The sequence below is a fragment of the Salmo trutta genome, chromosome 4, assembly GCF_901001165.1.
Source record: "Salmo trutta chromosome 4, fSalTru1.1, whole genome shotgun sequence".
NCBI classification, from domain to species: Eukaryota; Metazoa; Chordata; class Actinopteri; order Salmoniformes; family Salmonidae; genus Salmo; species Salmo trutta.
This window is the reverse complement of record NC_042960.1, coordinates 25,372,593-25,392,635: the sequence shown is the minus strand read 5'-3', so window position 1 is coordinate 25,392,635 and position 20,043 is coordinate 25,372,593. Positions and strand designations below refer to the sequence as shown.

Here is a 20,043-nt window from a genome sequence, read left to right as displayed (position 1 = left end):
ACACGCATGCACACACACGCACGCAAACTCCCAAACACTCACTTACATCGTTGTAGTCCATAGAGGAGTCATTGCACAGAGCACAGATGGTGGACAGCTCCACCAAGCCATCATACTGGCCACACTTCACTAATGCACCGTTCTTAGTACTGAGAGAGAGATGGAGAAGACAGTAAGTCAGGTGTGTGTGTGTTTGTGTGTGTGTGTGTGTGTGTGTGTGTGTGTGTGTGTGTGTGTGTGTGTGTGTGTGTGTGTTTCCAGGCTATACTCACACTTCTCCCTCGGGAGTGTACTTGGAACCGGAGATGTCGAAAGAACCCAGAGAAACGCTGTCTCCGTCCACTTTGTCAATAATGAACATCTGGAACCACATCACAAAGACAACACACACACACACACACACACACACACACACTACTTAACTATGCATTTAAAAAAAAGCCAACTGAACCAATTTCTTAATCACCGTTATTTTGTGAGTTGGGTGGACTTTAGAAGGACAATAAATTGATCTAATGTATGTGTGAGTACATTTTTAAAAGGCAACAATGTATGTTGGGTCTGCTACGGTAAATGCCCAAAGGTTGAGCGTACTCACAATCCTATTGCAGTTGTCTGCCTTACAATTGTACTTTGAATCAACAAACTCTGCTCGAGGTGAGCTGAATTTGAACAAGCTTGGTGAGTAAAATTACAAAATGTATGTTTGCTCAAAACCACTGAAAACCAGGAGGATGGACTCTGCTATAGAATCACCTACGGGAGGGTCGTTGACAAGCTCCGTTACTGCAGTAATTAAATAATAAAGTGAACTTGTTTTAAAGAAATTAAAAGTCTCTCCTTTCGATTAGAATAATTCCACGACATTGGTTTAAAAAAAACAGATTGTTTTTCATTTAATTTGATTGAATACTAAACTTATTCGAAATATTCACATCCATGGGTTTATGATGATGAAGTAAGCTGCTACATGGTTCAAATGCAATGCAATTCTCATCTGCTATTTCTGTAGTGCAGATATTATCTGTAAGATGGTTCCATAATGTTTATAAAACATTACATTTGCCAGTAGTATAATGTGGAAATGTCCCCTTTCTCTTTATATTGGATCTTAATCCAGCACCTGTGAAAGGTTTGGATGTGCATAAAATCCTCCATAGTCTAAGATTCCTTGTCTGTATTATATGCCCACAGGGAGCAATTATGGATCCTGTAACTGTATTTAGACATAGCCTATTTAAATGTCATTTCGTTTTTATTAGAATTTGATTACAATTATACACTGTCTTTTTAGGCCTTATCAATAGCCTAGTGAATTTAATCTTGCTTGTTGACTACGTTTGGCATGTCCATGTCCAGACTGCAATTTACAGTAGGCCTAGGAGCCCCTATATCAGTGCAAATGCTATAGCCTATTTAACAATGTATTTCCATACTGAAGCAATGCAATGCTTATATAAACAGGTCGACCGCAAACATGTTCAACATATGTTGCAAATATGGGGCAGGCTATTTAACCAACTAGGCTATAACGGAGTAACATTGGAATTGGAGTCGATAACAACGTAATACACAAAAGACCGAATAAACACAACTTGAAGCAACCACCTATTTAGCCACGGAGCACGTTCTGATTGGCCAGTGAGGGGCAATCCTCGACACACCCACAACTGGTTTATTTATCAAAACCCAGCCCTTTCGCGCCACCACCAGCAACTGTGCCTATAATGGTTGTGGTGAAAATAGCAAAAATATTTCTGACATACCCCTGAACCTATATTGCTACCGTCAGTGCTTAGATTTACCACTGCATTAGCTTTGTTGAAATAGAGCCCAAAATCTCAATTTAATGTATTTTAAATTCAGGCTGTAACACAACAACATGTGGGGAAAAAAATGAAGGGGTACGAATACTTTCTTAAGGCACGGATTAGTTAATTACATTGGTTGATTGGCTGATTACACCAAAATAAATAACGTACACTGAGTGTACAAAACATTAGAAACACCTTCCTAATATTCACCACCTTTTGCCCACAGAACAGCCTCAGTTTATCGGGGCATGGACTACAAGGTGTCGAAAGCATTCAACAGGGATGCTGGCCCATGTTGACTCCATTGCTTCCCACAGTTGTGTCAAGTTGGCTGTGCAGTATGTCCATTGGGTGGTGGATCAGGCTTGACACACAGGGAAACTGTTGAGCGTGAAAAAAACAGCAGCGTTGCAGTTCTTGGCACACTCAAACCGGTGCGCCTGGCACCTACTACCATACCCCGTTCAAAGGCACTTAAATCTTTTGTCTTGCCCATTCACCCTCTGAATGGCACACATACACAATCCATGTCTCAATTGTCTTAAAAATCCTTATTTAACATGTCTCCTCCCCTTCATCTACACTGGTTGAGGTGGATTTAGCAGGTGACATCAATAAGGGATCTTAGCTTTCATACTGGATTCACCTGGTCAGTGTTCCTAATGTTTTTCAGAAACTAATCTAATATGTTAGTAGTTGGATGTTTTGCACCCGTTACTGAGATGTCTGTTCCAGTTTATATGATTTAGGTAGTCTCAATAATCAATCTTCCTTACCCCAGCAGTCATTCTCAATGCAGGTTGCGGGTGAATAAAAGTTACAATTGCTGGATATCCTCGCTCTGGATTCCAATAGGAATTTTGCAAACCAGCATTGAGGTTTAAATCAACGTACAATTGGAAGGGAATCAGCTGCAATAGGATTGTGAGTGTTCTGCAATAGGATTGTAGTTAAATAAAGGTTAAATAAATAAATAATAAAAAAAATAATAATAATGGCATTGAGGTTGATTCAACGTACAATTGTAAGGCACGCAGCTGCAATAGGATTGTGATAGAACTCCTATTGCAGCTGGTTGCCTTACAATTGTATGTTGAATCCACACCTTTTTTACAGTGTGGTGGATCTCTGGTGCGTTTGTGTGTGTGTTTGAACGCACAGCGCACGTGTGCATGTGTGTGTTTGTGCGACGTGCGACGTGTGTGTGTGTGTGTGTGTGTGTGTGTGTGTGTGTGTGTGTGTGTGTGTGTGTGTGTGTGTGTGTGTGTGTGTGTGTGTGTGTGTGTGTGTGCCCACCTTGGTGACACACATCTGGTTAGTGGTGAGGGTGCCGGTCTTGTCGGAGCAGATGACGGAGGTGCAGCCCAGAGTCTCCACAGAGGGCAGGGAGCGGACGATGGCATTCTTCTTGGCCATACGGCGGGTACCCAGAGCCAGGCAAGTGGTGATCACAGCGGGCAGACCTGGGGGGGAGAGAGAGTGGGGAGAAGGGGGACAGATGGTAGAGAGAGAGAGGGGGAAAGAGTGTTATTAGTTAGGCAGTGAACCATGTTCATGTTCATGTGATGAGAAACCTTGCTTGAGACCTGAAGATTTGCATTAGTTTTGCTACATAGGCATTAGCTCAGCAGGTTAACACAGTCTCAAGGGTGATTGGTTGATTTACTTTTGTCCACTTTATTTTGACCCATCTAGACTTTTTAGATTAGATTAGTGCTAGTCCAGTAGTATCAGTTGCTTACCCTCAGGAATGGCAGCCACAGCCAGGGCCACAGCAATCTTGAAGTAGTAGACGGCCCCGCGAATCCAGGAGCCTCCATGAACGGGGTCATTGAAGTGGCCAATGTTGATCATCCACACGGCAACACAGATCAGGGAGATGACCTGTTATGGAATAGACAACAAAAGGTTGTCAGATAAAGCCTGGTTTAAAAATATATATAATACAATTGTCATCATTACACTATTGGTTTCCTTACATTGTAAGTCTATGGACAAGGTATGACTTGGTTTTATTTCCCTGACACTGTTTCTAAATGCTTACATTTTACCATTTGTGGCTCAAATCCCACTGTCATTTTGTAATTTGGGTGAAATATCCCTTTAAGTTGTATCAAATCAAAACTGGCAAAAATTGGTTACTTGACCATTTTAAGGCAGCAGGGAAACTAATCTTGTCAAGTTGCAACAACTAAGGTAGTGTAGTAGTAGTAGCAGGTGTAGTAGTGTAGTAGTAGTAGCAGTAGTAGTAGTGTAGTAGTAGCTGTCTGTCTCACCTTGGAGAGCTGCTCTCCGAACTCGTCCAGTTTGGCCTGCAGGGGGGTCTTCTCCTGCTCTGTCGCAGCCATCTGGTCGCGGATCTTCCCGATCTCTGTAGAGACACCAGTCGCCACGGCTATGCCGATAGCCTTGCCTGAAGCGATGTTGGTGCCCTTGAGGGACGGACAGAGGGAGGGAGAGAGGGAGCGAGGGAGCGAGGGAAAGGGAGGGAGAGAGAGGGGGAGAAGGAGATAGTGGAAAGAGTGAGAGAGAGAGAGGGGAAAAGAGGGAGCGGTCAATTAATTGCTGTAAGGGTGGAGGAGATGGAGAGTAGAAGAGGCTCATATAGAGAAGGGCAGGAGTGTGGAAAACAACAGTTAGATTGATGGAGATTCTGAGATGGAGGAATAGAAAAAATAGATAGATGGATAAATATATATATATAGGAGAGTTCCTCACAGAGAAAAGCATGTTCTTCTTGTCCTGGTTGACAGCTCTCATGTCTGGGACGGCATCGGTGTGCTTGATCACACTGACAGACTCACCTGAGCGAGGACAGAGACAGAGCGGCAGATAGAGTGATTTTTACAACAAAATAGTTTTACATGTATTTATATTAGGGCTGTCAAAAGATTAAAAACACTTAATAAAGTTAACTCTCAGGATTTTATTGCAAATTCTGAATGTAATTTAAGATTTTTCATACAAAAAACATTTCAAGAATATTGACGTCTTGATTTTATCTAAAATAATGGTTAGTCAAATAGATTTGAGAAAGCACACTTTATTTAACCTCAATGTCAACTTGTTTTTACATAGCATTGTAGATTTAACTGTATAGATTATGTATTTTGGATGTTTTCAGTGTTTTCAGATTCAACGCTTTCAGACAATGCGATTAATCTCGAGAGAGAAAAAAAGTGCACTAAAATTACAAAAAGTTAACTTGAGTTAACTGATTAACTCTGACAGACCTAATTTATTTCCATTGTAGTCTTGTAAAGAGGGTTAAGACAGAGTTGATCATATCACTCACCGGTGAGGATGGACTGGTCAACCCGCAGAGTAGTAGAGTTTATTTTGACGAGTCTGATGTCAGCGGGGACTTTGTCACCAACTGGGAAAAAAAGAACAAACATACACTGTGAGAATGGCGCCGGAGGGGATGGCTGCCATTTTACGGGCTCCTAACCAACTGTGTTATTTTGTTAATATTTTTGTGTTGTTTGTCTTCTTTTTTTTGTACTTATTTTGTACATATTCTTGCTGCTACTGTCTCTTATGACCGAAAATAACTTCTGGACATCAGAACAGCGATTACTCTTTATCCTTCGCGTCGGGACTCGTTATACTGCTTTCTCGGGAACGGGCCAAAATCCCTGTCATTTACGTGAAGAAAAGACGGCGAAAAAAAGGGCGGAGGTCGGGCTGCCTTCAGAGAATTCGTAGGCGAGTGAGTAATCCTCCACTACCATCCGTTCTTTTGGCCAATGTGCAATCACTGGAAAACAAAAAGGATGATATACAATCAAGACTACCCTACCAACAGGACATTAAAAACTGTAATATCTTATGTTTCACCGAGTCGTAGATGAACGACAACACGGATAATATAGAGCTGGCGGGATTTTTCATGCATCGGCAGGACAGAGAAACTACGTCTGGTAAGACGAGGGGTGAGAATGTGTGCCTATTTGTCAATAACAACTGGTGCGCGATGTCTAATATTAAAGAAGTCGTCAGGTATTGCTCGCCTGCTCTCTGTTGACCCACGACTGCGTGGCCAAACACGACTCCAACACCATCATTCAGTTTGCTGACGACACAACAGTGGTAGGCCTGATTACCGACAACAATGAGACAACCTATAGGGAGGAGGTCCAAGACTTGGCAGTGCGGTGCCAGGACAACAACCTCTCCCTCAATGTGAGCAAGACAAAGGAGCTGATCGTGGACTACAGGAAATGGCGGGCCAAACACAGGCCCCCATTAACATCGACGGGGCTGTAGTGGAACGGGTCGAGAGTTTTAAGTTCCTTGGTGTCCACATCACCAACGAACTATCATGGTCCAAACACACCAAGACAGTCGTGAAGAGGGCACGACAACACCTTTTCCCCCTCAGGAGACTGAAAAGGTTTGACATGGGTCCCCAGATCCTCAAAAAGTTATACAGCTGCACCATCGAGAGCATCCTGACCAATTGCATCCCCGTATGGAAACTGTTGCCATCCCCGTATGGCAACAGTTTCTTGCCATCCAGGACCTATATGCTATGCGGTGTCAGAGGAAAAAAACAAAAATTGTCAAAGGCTCCAGTTACCCAAGTCATAGACTGTTCTCTCTGCCGCCGCACAGAAAGCAGTACTGGTGCGCCAAGTATACAGTGGGGGAAAAAAGTATTTGATCCCCTGCTGATTTTGTATGTTTGCCCACTGACAAAGAAACGATCAGTCTATAATTTTGATGGTAGGTTTATTTCAACAGTGAGAGTGTCACGTCCTGACCAGTAGAGGGTGTAGTTGGGTCAGGACGTGGCAGTAGAGTCTGTGTGTTTTGTGGTTTCATTAATTTTGGCCGTGTGACTTCCAATCAGGCACAGCTGTAGAGGGTTGTGGCTGATTGGGAGTCACATAAGTGGCCTACTTTGCCTTTTGGGTTTGTGGGGAATTGTTGTGTGCACTGCGTTTGGACGAGCCTGCCACACTGTTGCTGTTGTGAGTATTGTTTGTTGTTTTGTTTGTTTCAAGTGGATGCTCTACTCCTTTTTTGAACATTAAAAATATGAGTATCCACACTTCCGCTGCGCTTTGGTCCTCTTTCACTGAAGACAATCGTGACAGAGAGACAGAATAACAACAACAAAATCCAGAAAAACACATGTCAAAAATGTTATAAATTGATTTGCATTTTAATGAGGGAAATAAGTATTTGACCCCCTCTCAATCAGAAAGATTTCTGGCTCCCAGGTGTCTTTTATACAGGTAACAAGCTGAGATTATTAGCACACTAGTGCTCCTAATCTCAGTTTGTTACCTGTATAAATGACACCTGTCCACAGAAGCAAGCAATCAATCAATCAGATTCCAAACTCTCCACCATGGCCAAGACCAAAGAGCTCTCCAAGGATGTCAGGGACAAGATTGTAGACCTACACAAGGCTGGAATGGGCTACAAGACCATCACCAAGCAGCTTGGTGAGAAGGTGACAACATTTGGTGCGATTATTCGCAAATGGAAGAAACACAAAATAACTGTCAATATCCCTCGGTCTGGGGCTCCATGCAAGTTCTCACCTCGTGGAGTTGCAATGATCATGAGAACGGTGAGGAATCAGCCCAGAACTACACGGGAGGATCTTGTCAATGATCTCAAGGCAGCTGGGACCATAGCCACCAAGAAAACAATTGGTAACAATACGCGGTGAAGGACTGAAATCCTGCAGCGCCCGCAAGGTCCCCCTGCTCAAGAAAGCACATATACATGCCCGTCTGAAGTTTGCCAATGAACATCTGAATGATTCAGAGGACAACTGGGTGAAAGTGTTGTGGTCAGATGAGACCAAAATGGAGCTCTTTGGCATCAACTCAACTCGCTGTGTTTGGAGGAGGAGGAATACTGCCTATGACCCCAAAAACACCATCTCCACCGTCAAACATGGAGGTGGAAACATTATGCTTTGGGGGTGTTTTTCTGCTAAGGGGACAGGACAACTTCACCCCATCAAAGGGACGATGGACGGGGCCATGTACCGTCAAATCTTGGGTGAGAACCTCCTTCCCTCAGCCAGGGCATTGAAAATGGGTCGTGGATGGGTATTCCAGCATGACAATGACCCAAAACCCATGGCCAAGGCAACAAAGGAGTGGCTCAAGAAGAAGCACATTAAGGTCCTGGAGTGGCCTAGCCAGTCTCCAGACCTTAATCCCATAGAAAATCTGTGGAGGGAACTGAAGGTTCGAGTTGCCAAACGTCAGCCTCGAAACCTTAATGACTTGGAGAAGATCTGCAAAAGGAGTGGGACAAAATCCCTCCTGAGATGTGTGCAACCCTGGTGGCCAACTACAAGAAACAAGGGTTTTACCACCAAGTACTAAGTCATGTTTTGCAGAGGGGTCAAATACTTATTTCCCTCATTAAAATGCAAATCATTTTATAACATTTTTGATATGCATTTTTCTGGATTTTTTGTTGTTATTCTGTCTCTCACTGTTCAAAATAAACCTACCATTAAAATTATAGACTGATCATTTCTTTGTAAGTGAGCAAACACACAAAATCAGCAAGGGATCAAATACTTTTTTCCCCCACTGTAGGACCAAAAGCCTCCTTAACAGCTACTACCCCAAGCCTATTAATCAAATGGCCACCTGGACTGTTTACATTGACCCCCCCCCCATTTGTTGTTACACTGCTGCTACTCGCTGTTTATTATCTATGCATAGTTACTTTACTCCTGCCTACATGTACAAATTACCTCGACTAACCTGTAGCCCCACACATTGACTTGGTACCGGTACCCCCTGTATATAGCCTCGTTATTGTTATTTTATTGTGTAACTTTAAATAAAAAAGTACTTTAGTTTATTTGGTAAATATTTTCTTAACTCTTTCTTGAACGTCATTGTTGGTTAAGGGCTAGTAAGTAAGCATTTTACTGTAAGGTCTGCACCTGTTGTATTCGGCGCATGTGACAAATAAAGTTTGATTTGATTTTTAGTTCAAGGTAGCTGTCTCAACTTTATGCATATACACACAAACTCCACTCCACTTCAGAGTTAATTTAACATATGTTCAAACATAATTACTACATTTGAATTCACAGTCTTTATCACAATCAAGGTTTTCCCTGGTTAACATTGTGCTTATTCTGAATTTTTAGTGTATTCTGACAATACACTGCTTTTTTACACAGTCAAAATATCACCATTTGATATTTTGACTCTTCAGTATGGCAAAATAGAGAGAGAGAGGGTGTGAAAGGGAGAGGGAGAGAGAAAGAAGGAGAGAGAGAGAGTTGATTATAGAGAAAAGTCCCCTCATCCTACTAATATTGACTCTTGAGACTAAGTTTATTAACCACTACCAACCCAACAAAGCCTCAGGACAGCACTCAGACAGTCTGGTCCAACCACATTTATAACCAAACAAAAATAAAAATATATTACCTATTCGGAAAACATTTGTACTATTTACAAATTGTAACAACACTGTACATAGTTAATAATATAACATTTCAATTCGTTTCTCTTTTGAAACTTTTGTGTGCTTCATTTTAACTGTTCATTTGTGATTGTTTATTTTACATGCTTTGGCAATGTAAACATTGTTCCCCATGCCAATAAAGCCAATTTGAATTGTAAGTACATGCTAATAAAGCCCATTTGAATTGAATGTACATGCTAATAAAGTCCCTTTGAATTGAAAGTACATGCCAATAAAGCCCATTTGAATTGAAAGTACATGCTAATAAAGCCCATTTGAATTGAATGTACATGCCAATAAAGCCCATTTGAATTGAATGTACATGCCAATAAAGCCCATTTGAATTGAATGTACATGCTAATAAAGTCCCTTTGAATTGAATGTACATGCCAATAAAGCCCATTTGAATTGAATGTACATGCCAATAAAGCCCATTTGAATTGAATGTACATGCTAATAAAGTCCCTTTGAATTGAAAGTGCATGCCAATAAAGCCCATTTGAATTGAGAGAGAGAGAGAGAGAGAGAGAGAGAGAGAGAGAGACTGACTGACTGACTGACTGACTGACTGACTGACTGACTGACTGACTGACTGACTGACTGACTGACTGACTGACTGACTGACTGACTGACTGACTGACATGACTGACTAGTTGTAACACTGTGGATGAGTAGTGACACTGACAGCTGACCCCACAGAAAGAGAGGGAGAGAAAGACAGAGAGGGCGAGACCTTGGGGACACAGTGACATGGAGAGAACAGGTGTATGGGGAAAAAGTGAGAGAGCAAGAGAGAGAGAGAGCGAGAGAGAGAAAGAACAAGAGAGTGCGCACGAGAGAGAGAGAGAGAGAGAGACAGGTGTTAGAGAGATAACGTGTATGCTTATTACTATCTCTCTCTCAAATTCAAATCCAACATCAAATTCAGATGGCTTTATTGGCATGAAATACAATTTGTAGATTTCAGTACAATGCAATGAGGATAATGAATTATAGTTAATTTTAGTGGTAATAACAGTACATCTAATCATGTATACAGGTACAACACTACTGCTGTTGTATTGTGGAATCTTCGGTCGATCAATTTTATTAAAGAAAAATACGATTATATATATATATATATAAAAAAATGGCTAATAAATAAACAACAAAATGGATGATGGTTCCGCTATGTATTACTGTCAGTTATATACAATCTCTTTCCTGTTCTCTCTATCATTCTCTCTATACCTCCCTCTCTCTTACCCTCTGATTGCCTTAAAATTACCCACTGTCTCAAGGACACAAGGACAGCCTCCTTCCCTCCCTCCCTCCCTCCCTCCCTCCCTCCCTCCCTCCCTCCCTCCCTCCCTCCCTCCCTCCCTCCCACAATGACACTTAGTCATTGTCATACACTCTCTATCCCTCTCTCTCTTTCTTACCCTCTCATATACACACGGGCACACACACTCATTCACATGTCCAAGCCACACATCTAGTACATTGGTGCAGGTCCTGTGTGGCTCTGTTGGTAGAGCATGGCACTTGCAACACCAGGGTTGTGGGTTCGAAAGAAAACATGTATGCACTCACTACTGTAAGACACTTTGGATAACAGTATCTGCTAAATGAGTAAAATGTCAAATGTAAATGTAATGCATTGATTATAGTGTTTGTTCTTAGTAGATCACCTGCTAAATTTGGAAATTGTGCCAGCAAATGAATAACACACATTAAACAGTAAAATGTGCCCTTATTAGTCAAATCTGTCCCTTAATCTATACTAGGATCAGATTAGCCAACCCTAAACCTAACCTTAAACATTAGAGGGATAAACCAATCTGACTCAGGACCAGGCGCTGGTATACATTCCAAATGGCACTCTATATCCTGCGTCAGTGGTTCACAATATTTTTCAGTTACAGTACAGAATTTTACTCTGCCCTTAGTACCCCTGAAGTACCCCCCCATGTGCATTTTACCAGTAGCCCTATGGTGTCATGAGTCTTCTCAAGTACACTCTGTGGATAGGCCAAGTACCCTCAGAGGTTCTAGGGTCTACAGTACATAGTGCACTACTTTTGACCAGAGCCCTATGGCTATAAAGTGAATAGAGTGCCCTTTGGGATGTGTCTGTCAACCAGTACACTGGCAATATTCACTATTGGTATTAGGCCTTGTTTTCTTTGGGGGGGAGGGGTGGTATAATATATTAGCAAACCCTAAAGACGTGATGTCCATCTGAGAGGATTTGACAGATTCAAGCACTTTGTGACAAATTTTGTGACAAATTGTACACTTTGTGATAAAAATTGTTGTAAAAAGGGCTATATGCTTTAATCTCTATACCTTAATCTCTGATAGGCAAGGTAGATTTTTTTTTTGCTTACATCAGATCTACATTTATTTTAGTGGCTTGTGGGTATTGGGGCTAAGGGTCGACTTGGAACTGGGCCTACAATTCTTGGGCCTATAGGGGTAGAAGTTGCCCTTGGGCACAGATCTAGGATCAGCTTACCCCAAAATCTGAGCCCTTTAGTCATTAGGTGAGAGAAAAAAAACTGAACCCAGATCAGTGTTTAGGGGGTTATATAGTTATTACGTAAATCTGAATCTCTGAATCTGAATCTTACCAGACACCTCCACCACATCTCCAGGGACGATCTCCCTGGCCTTGATCATCTGGACGTTCTTCCTGTCCGACCGGTAAACCTTCCCCATCTCAGGCTCATACTCCTTCAGAGCCTCGATGGCGCTCTCTGCATTGCGCTCCTACAGGGCAACAATAACCCCACAGAACATCAGTTCCTCCAATTCCCACTGACCTCCCTTCCAGAAGTGTAAAGCCTGACTTATGCCAATATGCCCACCCCCTACACCCATCACATCCACCCCCTCCCCTCTCCCTTGTCCCATAACCCCCTATGTGTGAATCCTTGTGCATAGTTTCCAAATGACCACCACAAGGCCAATATGGACCCGCTGCTTGTGGCTTGCGGTAACCCGATCGTCCCTCTGTATTTTTACTGTGGGTTTGGGGGCTGATGCATTTTCCCCTATAACACCCCTCCCCCACCTACGCGGGTAACACATTCTGACCCTGAACGGGTAAACTAACGCATGTGATGTATTATGTGTGTGTGTGTGTGTGTGTGTGTGTGTGTGTGTGTGTGTGTGTGTGTGTGTGTGTGTGTGTGTGTGTGTGTGTGTGTGTGCGTGCGTGCGTGCGTCTGTATGTGTTTCCACTAACTGACCTGCCAGACTCCAACGATGGCATTAGCAATGAGAATGAGGAGGATGACTAAGGGTTCCACAAAGGCTGTGACTGTTTCCTCACCTTCCTCAAACAAGGCCAGCACCTGAAAGCAAGAGATAGAGAGGGAGCGAGGGAGGGAATTTATGTTTATGGATAATGGAATGGAATGCACTTTTATGACACTTGACAATATGCGCCCATAACAGAAAAACATACTTTTCCACTCTATGATACTTGACAATATGTGCCCATATCAGAAACACTTTTTTTCCACTCTATGCCAGCCTTTTTTGTCTGTGTGTCCGTGCACGTGCATGTGTGATAGAGGGAGTTGTGTGTGTGTGTGTTTCTTCACGTGTGTATGCGCGTCCGTGTACGTGAGTGTAACGAGTTGTTGTCACTGGTCTGTTTAGGAAAGGGGCTGTGTTGACATGGACACAGATCAGTTATGGTCCACTGAAGCAGAGTAAGAAGCAATCTAACCCACAGAGAAAAAGAGATATCCCTCCATTATTGTATACATCCATCCATTATCCTTTATTCCCTATTCCTTTGCCCAAACCATCCTCTTTTACCATCTTCCGTCTCTCCCTTCTCTACTCTGTTCCTTAGTGCAAAGATTTCATTCTTCCATCCTCTTTTCCATTTCTTTCTCTCTCTCGCTTTCTTTCTTTTTGTTTGTTTGTTTCTTTATTTTCTTGTCTCTATCCATTTATTCTCTTATTCCCTCTCTTTTAAGATCTCTATATCATTCATCCTCTCTGTCTCTCCATTCTAAAATATACTGCATTGAAATCCATTGTAGCCTATTCACACGTACCATACTACCATAGAACCTTTCCATTCCAATAAAACTTCATTTGAAAGTACATGAAAAACATTACACTGATATTGCCAATGCATTTATATATTTATACAGTATATTAACTATATATTATGCATTTATTAATTACATGTTATTGTCATTACAGTGTCTTCCTCAACCATATACTGTATGTACTTATCATCTGTTTGTTTGTCTTTGCAACAAACAATGCCATTGTGCAATACTATCTCTCGCTCCCTCGCCGGCAATCCTTCGTTCCTTTCATCCCTGACCTTTGTGGAAGGATACAGTTTCTCGGCCTGGCTTGAGACTCTCTTAAAATAACACGCTCTCTCTCCCCTCGCGCCCTCTTGCCACACAAACGCACGCACACACACACACACACACCACGCACACACACACTACATCGCACACACACACACCATTCTTTCTAAGGCCATAATGACAGCTGGTCAGGGACAGAGTGTAAAGGGTTGGGGGTGGGGGGGTTAAAACATTATGTCACCCCCCCTACTCCAAAACAGATTTGAAAAGAGAGAGCGAGACAGGAGGGCAGATGGGAGACAACAGTGAAATGAAATAGTGAGAGAGAGGGAGGGGGGAGGGAGGGATTCCTAGAGTGAGTGAGCGAGGGACGGGTCACAGCATGTGTTCTGAAAGTGCGTGTACGCAAAGCATAACTGACCTGTGTGTGTACAGTATGTGTCTTTCATAGTGCAGGTATGTAACCTCGTGTGTGTGTGTGTGTGTGTGTGTGTGTGTGTGTGTGTGTGTGTGTGTGTGTGTGTGTGTGTGTGTGTGTTAGCTGTCAGTGTCATCTCGGGGCCTCTGCCACCATGCACACCTGCTACGCTGAAACATTTACCCATCCTTCACTGGGGTAAGGAGAGGACGTGGAAGGAGGAAATTGACAGGAAGTGACTTCACAATGATCTTACAGGTGCTAACACCAACAAACACATAAATACCCCCAAACCTATCGACCTGTATAGACCCTACCCTCTATGCACTTGTGGAGATCTGAGAGGACTCAGTAGGTATTATCAATACATGACTATCTTCCCTTTTCTCTCATTACACCAATTATTGAGGAGCAGACCAGATAACATCACTTTACCCTGTCTTGTGTCATTACTCTGCAATGTTTTCCCTGTAACCCATAGCAATATCTATACTCCATAGTCGGTCAAAATCATTGACAACATTTTGTCTACTTACAAAAGAGATGCAGGCAGCCAGCAGCAGGATTCTCACCAACAGATCCTCAAACTGCTCTACGACCAACTCCCAGATGGTCTTACCTGAGAGAGAGAGAGAGAGATAGAAAGAGAGAGAATGTCATTGGATGCTGTAGCCACCCATTGCCTTGAAGACAGTTTTGCACACTCTTGGCAAAGCTGTCATCAAGCCTATCACCATGCCAATGCCAAGCATCGGCTGGAGTGGTGTAAAGCTCGCCGCCATTGGACTGGAGCAGTAGAAAAGCATTCTCTGGAGTGATGAATCACGCTTCACCATCTGGCAGTCCAACAGACGAATCTGGCTTTGGCGGATACCAGGAGAATGCTTCCTGCCCAAATGTATGGTGCCAACTGTAAAGTTTGGTTTAGGTGGAATAATGGTTAGGGGATGTTTTTCATGGTTCGGGCTAGGCCCCTTAGTTCCAATGAAGGGAATTCTTAACACTACAGCATACAATGACATTCTAGACGATTCTGTGCTTCCAACTTTGTGGCAACAGTTTGGGGAAGGCCCTTTCCTGTTTCAGCATGATAATGCCCCTGTGCACAAAGCGAGGTCCATAAAGAAATGTTTTGTCGAGATCGGTGTGGAAGAACTTGACTGGCCTGCACAGAGCCCTGACCTCAACCCCATCAAACACCTTTGGGATGAAATGGAACACCCACTGCGAGCCAGAACTAATCGCCCAACATCACTGCCCGACCTTACTAATGCTCTTGTGGCTGAATGAAAGCAAGTCCCCGCAGCAATGTTCCAACATCTAGTGGAAAGTCTTCCCAGAAGAGTGGAGGCTGTTATAGCAGCAAAGGGGGGACCAACTCCATATTAATGCCCCTGATTTTGGCATGAGATGTTCAACGAGCACGTGTCCACATACTTTTGATCATGTAGTGCATGTCTAATCTCGCAAACAATGTAAAGTAGCTCTAATCTAGAGCCAGGCGTGTTGATTTTTAATCCGAGGGTATCCTGCTATTGACACACTTGTTGAATTATGCAAAATAAAGTGACAACAGCAGTAATTAATGAGGCAGTCTAGACAGCGCAGGTGAGTGCAAATAGGGTAGACAGAGCAAGTGTTTGGTTGCTGCAGCCTTGTTTCTCCCCTTTATGTTAATGTGCTAATATATGCAAATACACCCAGTGTATTTATGCAAATTAGACACATATACTTTCCATTATTGTAACACACAAAAAAATACCTGATATAATAAGAACATGTATATATATATATATATATGAGTGCATAAAAAATATTTTTGTTGTTGAAATTTTACAATAAATTGAATACCTAAATTCCCACCTAAATCCCTGGACTCCATTCAATATTTGTCCGTGTCAGTAAAGTGTTTTATGTGCTATAATTCAGTCAATATCTGATAGATTATAACAATTCTAAAAGTTTGGAGTATCTTCATCCATTTTCCAACTGTTGCATTTTATTAGAATTGTTTATTAAAACATTTTAACGATTTCGATGACCATTGCTAATGTCTCTATTGCATCATGAGGATTTAGTACTGTCGGATGTGAGAATCATAACCGTTACAGGGAGGAATGGTCAGTGTGATAATAATCTCTCATGGGTAGACACAAGCAACACAACTGGAAGGTTCCCACTAGATAACACAGCAACAAAGTCAAAATTGTGTGTTTCATAAAAAAATGTATCAAAGCAAAAATGACCTTTTTGGTCTTAATTCAAGGTTAGGGTTAGGCATAAAGAGAAGTGTGGTTAAGCGTAATGTTAAGGTTAGGGTTAGGTTTAAAACACCGGATGTTGCTGAGGGGAGGAAGGCTCATAATAATGTCTGAAATGGAGTGAATGAAATGGTATCAAAAACATGGAAACTGTGTGCTTGACGTGTTCAATACCATTCCATATATTCTGTTCCAGCCATTACTATGAGGCGGTCTTCCCCAATTGAGGTGCCACCAGCCGCCTATGGTTTCAAATCAGATTTTAAGAAGAGAAATTGTGGAAATAGGTGTGGTTTATTACTTTGTGACTGTGTAAACTAGTGATAACCCAACTGAAGCATCTGACGCAATCATGCAAGTTTTTACTTCTGGGTTTTCAAGGTTTTGTGTGACAGATGTGATGAGTAAGTGAGGACACAGATCTGCGCATAGGAATATCCTCTTCTTTCAGGGTTATGACAAGTTTGACAACAAGAGCAATCCCATTTACATCCTCCTCTTCCTTCTCTCTGAAGTGTGTAGCCACTCCCTGTCAAGCATCGGATCGGATAAGAAATATGGCTACCCTACACCAACCAATCCAAATGGGCGAATCAGAATGTCTGGAGGGTTTGGGATGACAAATGTCACGATGACACGACTGACAGGAAGTCCATCATCCCAGGCAGGAAGCAGAACAACAGGTGTGTGAGTATATGTGTGTGTATGCGTGTGTGGCAAGAAATAAAGAGGTAGTGTGACTGATGGGATGTGTAACCTCCCGGACACTGGGACGGAAATAGGAGTGTGTGTGCAGACCGACCACAGACAGGTGTGTGAGGGGCAAAGATAAACGTTGGGAACTCACCAATCTCAGCTGGGAGCTCTGTAAAAGGGGAAAGCGAAGAGAGGAGATTATTAGCATAGCATTGCTATTTGCTACTAACATCGCTAACTGAGAATAGCATTAGGCCTACTACCTCTATCTCTGATAGCAGAAATGCTAATTATACACTGTGATTAAATGTAAAGGACTAGATTTACGAAGCTTTTGTTTCCACCTGTTTAATGGACAGATCAGGTCTTTGAAAATACAGGTGCAAACATTTGCACTTGATACAAATGACTATAGTTAATTATCTAAAAACTTTTACTTTGCTCATGTCATCCACCTTTTGATTGATAACTTACGTCAGGACTGAAATCTCTCTGAACTAATTTCAAATCTTCAAATTATGCAAAAACGAAAATGTGAACAAACCAAAGAACTGGCTTTGCACAACTGTACTTTATTTCTAAAGGGTCAAACTAAGTGGTTTTCTTTTGCAAACAAGTGTTAGGGCCTTGGTTTGTCCCAGTTCGGCCCTACAGTAGCCATAGAAAACCTCTGTCCTTCTCACTGACCTCTGATTGGTTAGCCAATTAGAGCCTTGAGTCTGTCATTGGTTTTCATTGGTTGGATGAGACAATTACTATACAATGCTTCATATCATGATTTAAGCATGGATGACGAAGAGGAAACATGTTTATAAAATATTATCATAAGCCTCATAACTTAACTTTTGCCTCTGTATATCTAGGCTGATGCTTAGCCACTCAATGTTATTATAAAGTGTGCTAACTGCAAATTCACAAAAATAAAAGGACTGATACAACAGATATGCAAGTAGAAGTTGTCAGGAACTTCTGGAAACCAACCAACCACAATAGGGAGCCGGTGCTGGACTGATTACAAACTACACTACCCAAGCATCCCTTGGTGCCGCTGACCTTCAAATGGTATCTGCCACACCATCACAAGGTCACGTGAACCATTTTGGTTGCCGCGCGCCAATGTGTCAGTCAGCCAGCCAGCCAGCCAGCCAATCACATAGAGTCAACATCCGACCTTCCCCTCGTCATAACCAAAACAAAGACTAGCTGTTGTCCATGCCAGTGGAACACCTGTTGCTGTCTGTCTGTCCCTCCATCACATTCATCTTTTCCACAGCATTTAGCACCAATGAACCCCATTTTGGGTCCGAACCTCTACACCCAACCAGATCCTCCTCCTTTTTCTCCAACAAGCCCTATCCCTCCTCTTATCCACCTCAATGTCTCTCTGTCCATCCCTTGGTTTCTCTATGCTTTTCCATCAATCCATCCATCCATCCATCACAGTCTCTCTTTCTCACCGTTGTGACCATATCTGGCCAGGTTCTTCTTGAACTGTTCTGGTGTGAGGCCGGCGGTCTGGTCGACCCCAAAGTATGACACGACCTCTTCTGACTCTTTTGCATGTGCATTCTCCATCCTCCAAACAGGAGACTCTTCAGAAGAAGAGAACAAAACAAAGACACGTTTAGGACACGTCTATCCGGTAATGCGTGGCTTGGTGCAGTAGGTAGGTAGGTAGTTCTCCAGTTATGAGGTTTCACAACCAGAGAAATGAATTGTTACCCACCACTTTATAAAAGTGTGGGATTGGGATAGAAACTGTCAACCCCCCTTAGTTCTCTCTCTCCCCTCTCTCTCTCACTGCTCTTTCTCTCTCACCTCTCCGGCAAAACTGGAGCCCTGGACTGACAGAAAGTGCAACCTGGCACAAGCTCCTGAAAAGTTTTATACGGACACAAAAGTGAGGCGATTGGTGCTCTCTCACCATGCGCTTGCGCCTCATTGGCTGAGGGGAGCAAAGGTGGGTGGGCCGTGAGGGTCCTATGGGGGGAGGGTGGGGGTCCGCTGTGTGCCGTCAAACTGAAAATAAGATGTGTTTTTGGATGGAGCATGGTCAGTAGAACAGGGAGGGGGAGATGGGGGCAGTGGTGCTTTGAATGAGAGGTAGGGGGCAATCAATGATGGGTCCAGTGAGTGAGTATGGCAGATAGGACAGATGGGGGGTAAAGATAGAGAGGCAGATAGAGATAAAGAGAGAGAGGGGGTACAGAGAGAGAGGCAGATAGAGATATATAGAGAGAGGGGGTACAGAGAGAGGCAAATAGAGATAAAGAGAGATGGGGGGACAGAGAAAGAGGCAGATAGAGAGTACAGAGACAGAGAGAGTTTTAAACTTCCTTAATAAGCACAATGTCTTGAGTAAAAAACGAATTGGATTTATACCAAAACATTGCACGACCGATCATATTTCCACCCTAAACATCCTGATAGATAAACATGTCCACCACAATAAGACCAAAGTGTATGCTCACTTTATTGACTTCTATTTGGCATACAGGACTGTTCTATAAAGTTATTGAAAGCGGTGTAGGGGGTAAAATGTATGACATAATTAAATCAAATGGCGTAACAGATATGACTATTTCGGGGGGAAACAGGTGCAGCATCAAAATTGGCAAGAGAAGAACAGAATTCTTTAACCAGAGGTGGGGCCGTTGCAATAGTTACAATCTCAGCCCCACGCTCTTCAATATTTACATCAATGAATTGGACACTATTCTAGAAAAATCCTCAGTCCTTGGTGTTAGTCTCTACAATTAAGAGGTTAAATGCCTGCTCTTCGCAGATGACTTGTGCTTGCTGTCACCCACAGCACATGGCCTCTAACAGAGCCCGGACCTGCTGGACCTGCTAGAGCAGTACTGCTAGACCTGGGCCCTGGCAGTAAATCCCAAAAAGATCAAAATAATGATTTTCCAGAGAAGATCCAGATCAGGGAAATAGACCAAAGTTCTCAATTGGCACAAAATATATAGAGTACTGCACACACTACAATTACTCAGGTTTAAAAATAAGCTCAATTGGACACCTAAATGAGGCAGAGAATGAACTGAGAGGGAAAGCAC

At 42.7% G+C, this 20,043-nt stretch overlaps 1 protein-coding gene across 2 annotated transcripts in view; it reads right to left on the bottom strand.

The window, feature by feature from the left end:
* The window catches only part of LOC115192141 (sarcoplasmic/endoplasmic reticulum calcium ATPase 1-like), a 35,232-nt gene extending 16,392 nt beyond the window's left edge, over positions 1-18,840 (bottom strand). The window contains exons 1-13 of one of the 2 annotated variants that reach the window (XM_029750311.1): positions 18,797-18,840; positions 18,436-18,570; positions 17,130-17,147; positions 14,558-14,640; positions 12,512-12,616; positions 11,891-12,029; positions 5,110-5,190; positions 4,533-4,618; positions 4,091-4,246; positions 3,557-3,698; positions 3,111-3,277; positions 273-361; positions 47-149 (exon numbers count right to left, since the gene is read on the bottom strand). In XM_029750311.1, coding sequence (XP_029606171.1) covers positions 47-149; positions 273-361; positions 3,111-3,277; positions 3,557-3,698; positions 4,091-4,246; positions 4,533-4,618; positions 5,110-5,190; positions 11,891-12,029; positions 12,512-12,616; positions 14,558-14,640; positions 17,130-17,147; positions 18,436-18,553 — 1,287 coding nt within the window. In that variant the 5' untranslated portion in view covers positions 18,554-18,570; positions 18,797-18,840. Of the gene's footprint in view, positions 1-46; positions 150-272; positions 362-3,110; positions 3,278-3,556; positions 3,699-4,090; positions 4,247-4,532; positions 4,619-5,109; positions 5,191-11,890; positions 12,030-12,511; positions 12,617-14,557; positions 14,641-17,129; positions 17,148-18,435; positions 18,571-18,704 lie in introns of both variants that reach the window. The other variant, XM_029750312.1, reaches the window with a different exon arrangement.
* Between the last annotated feature and the right edge of the window lie 1,203 nt (positions 18,841-20,043).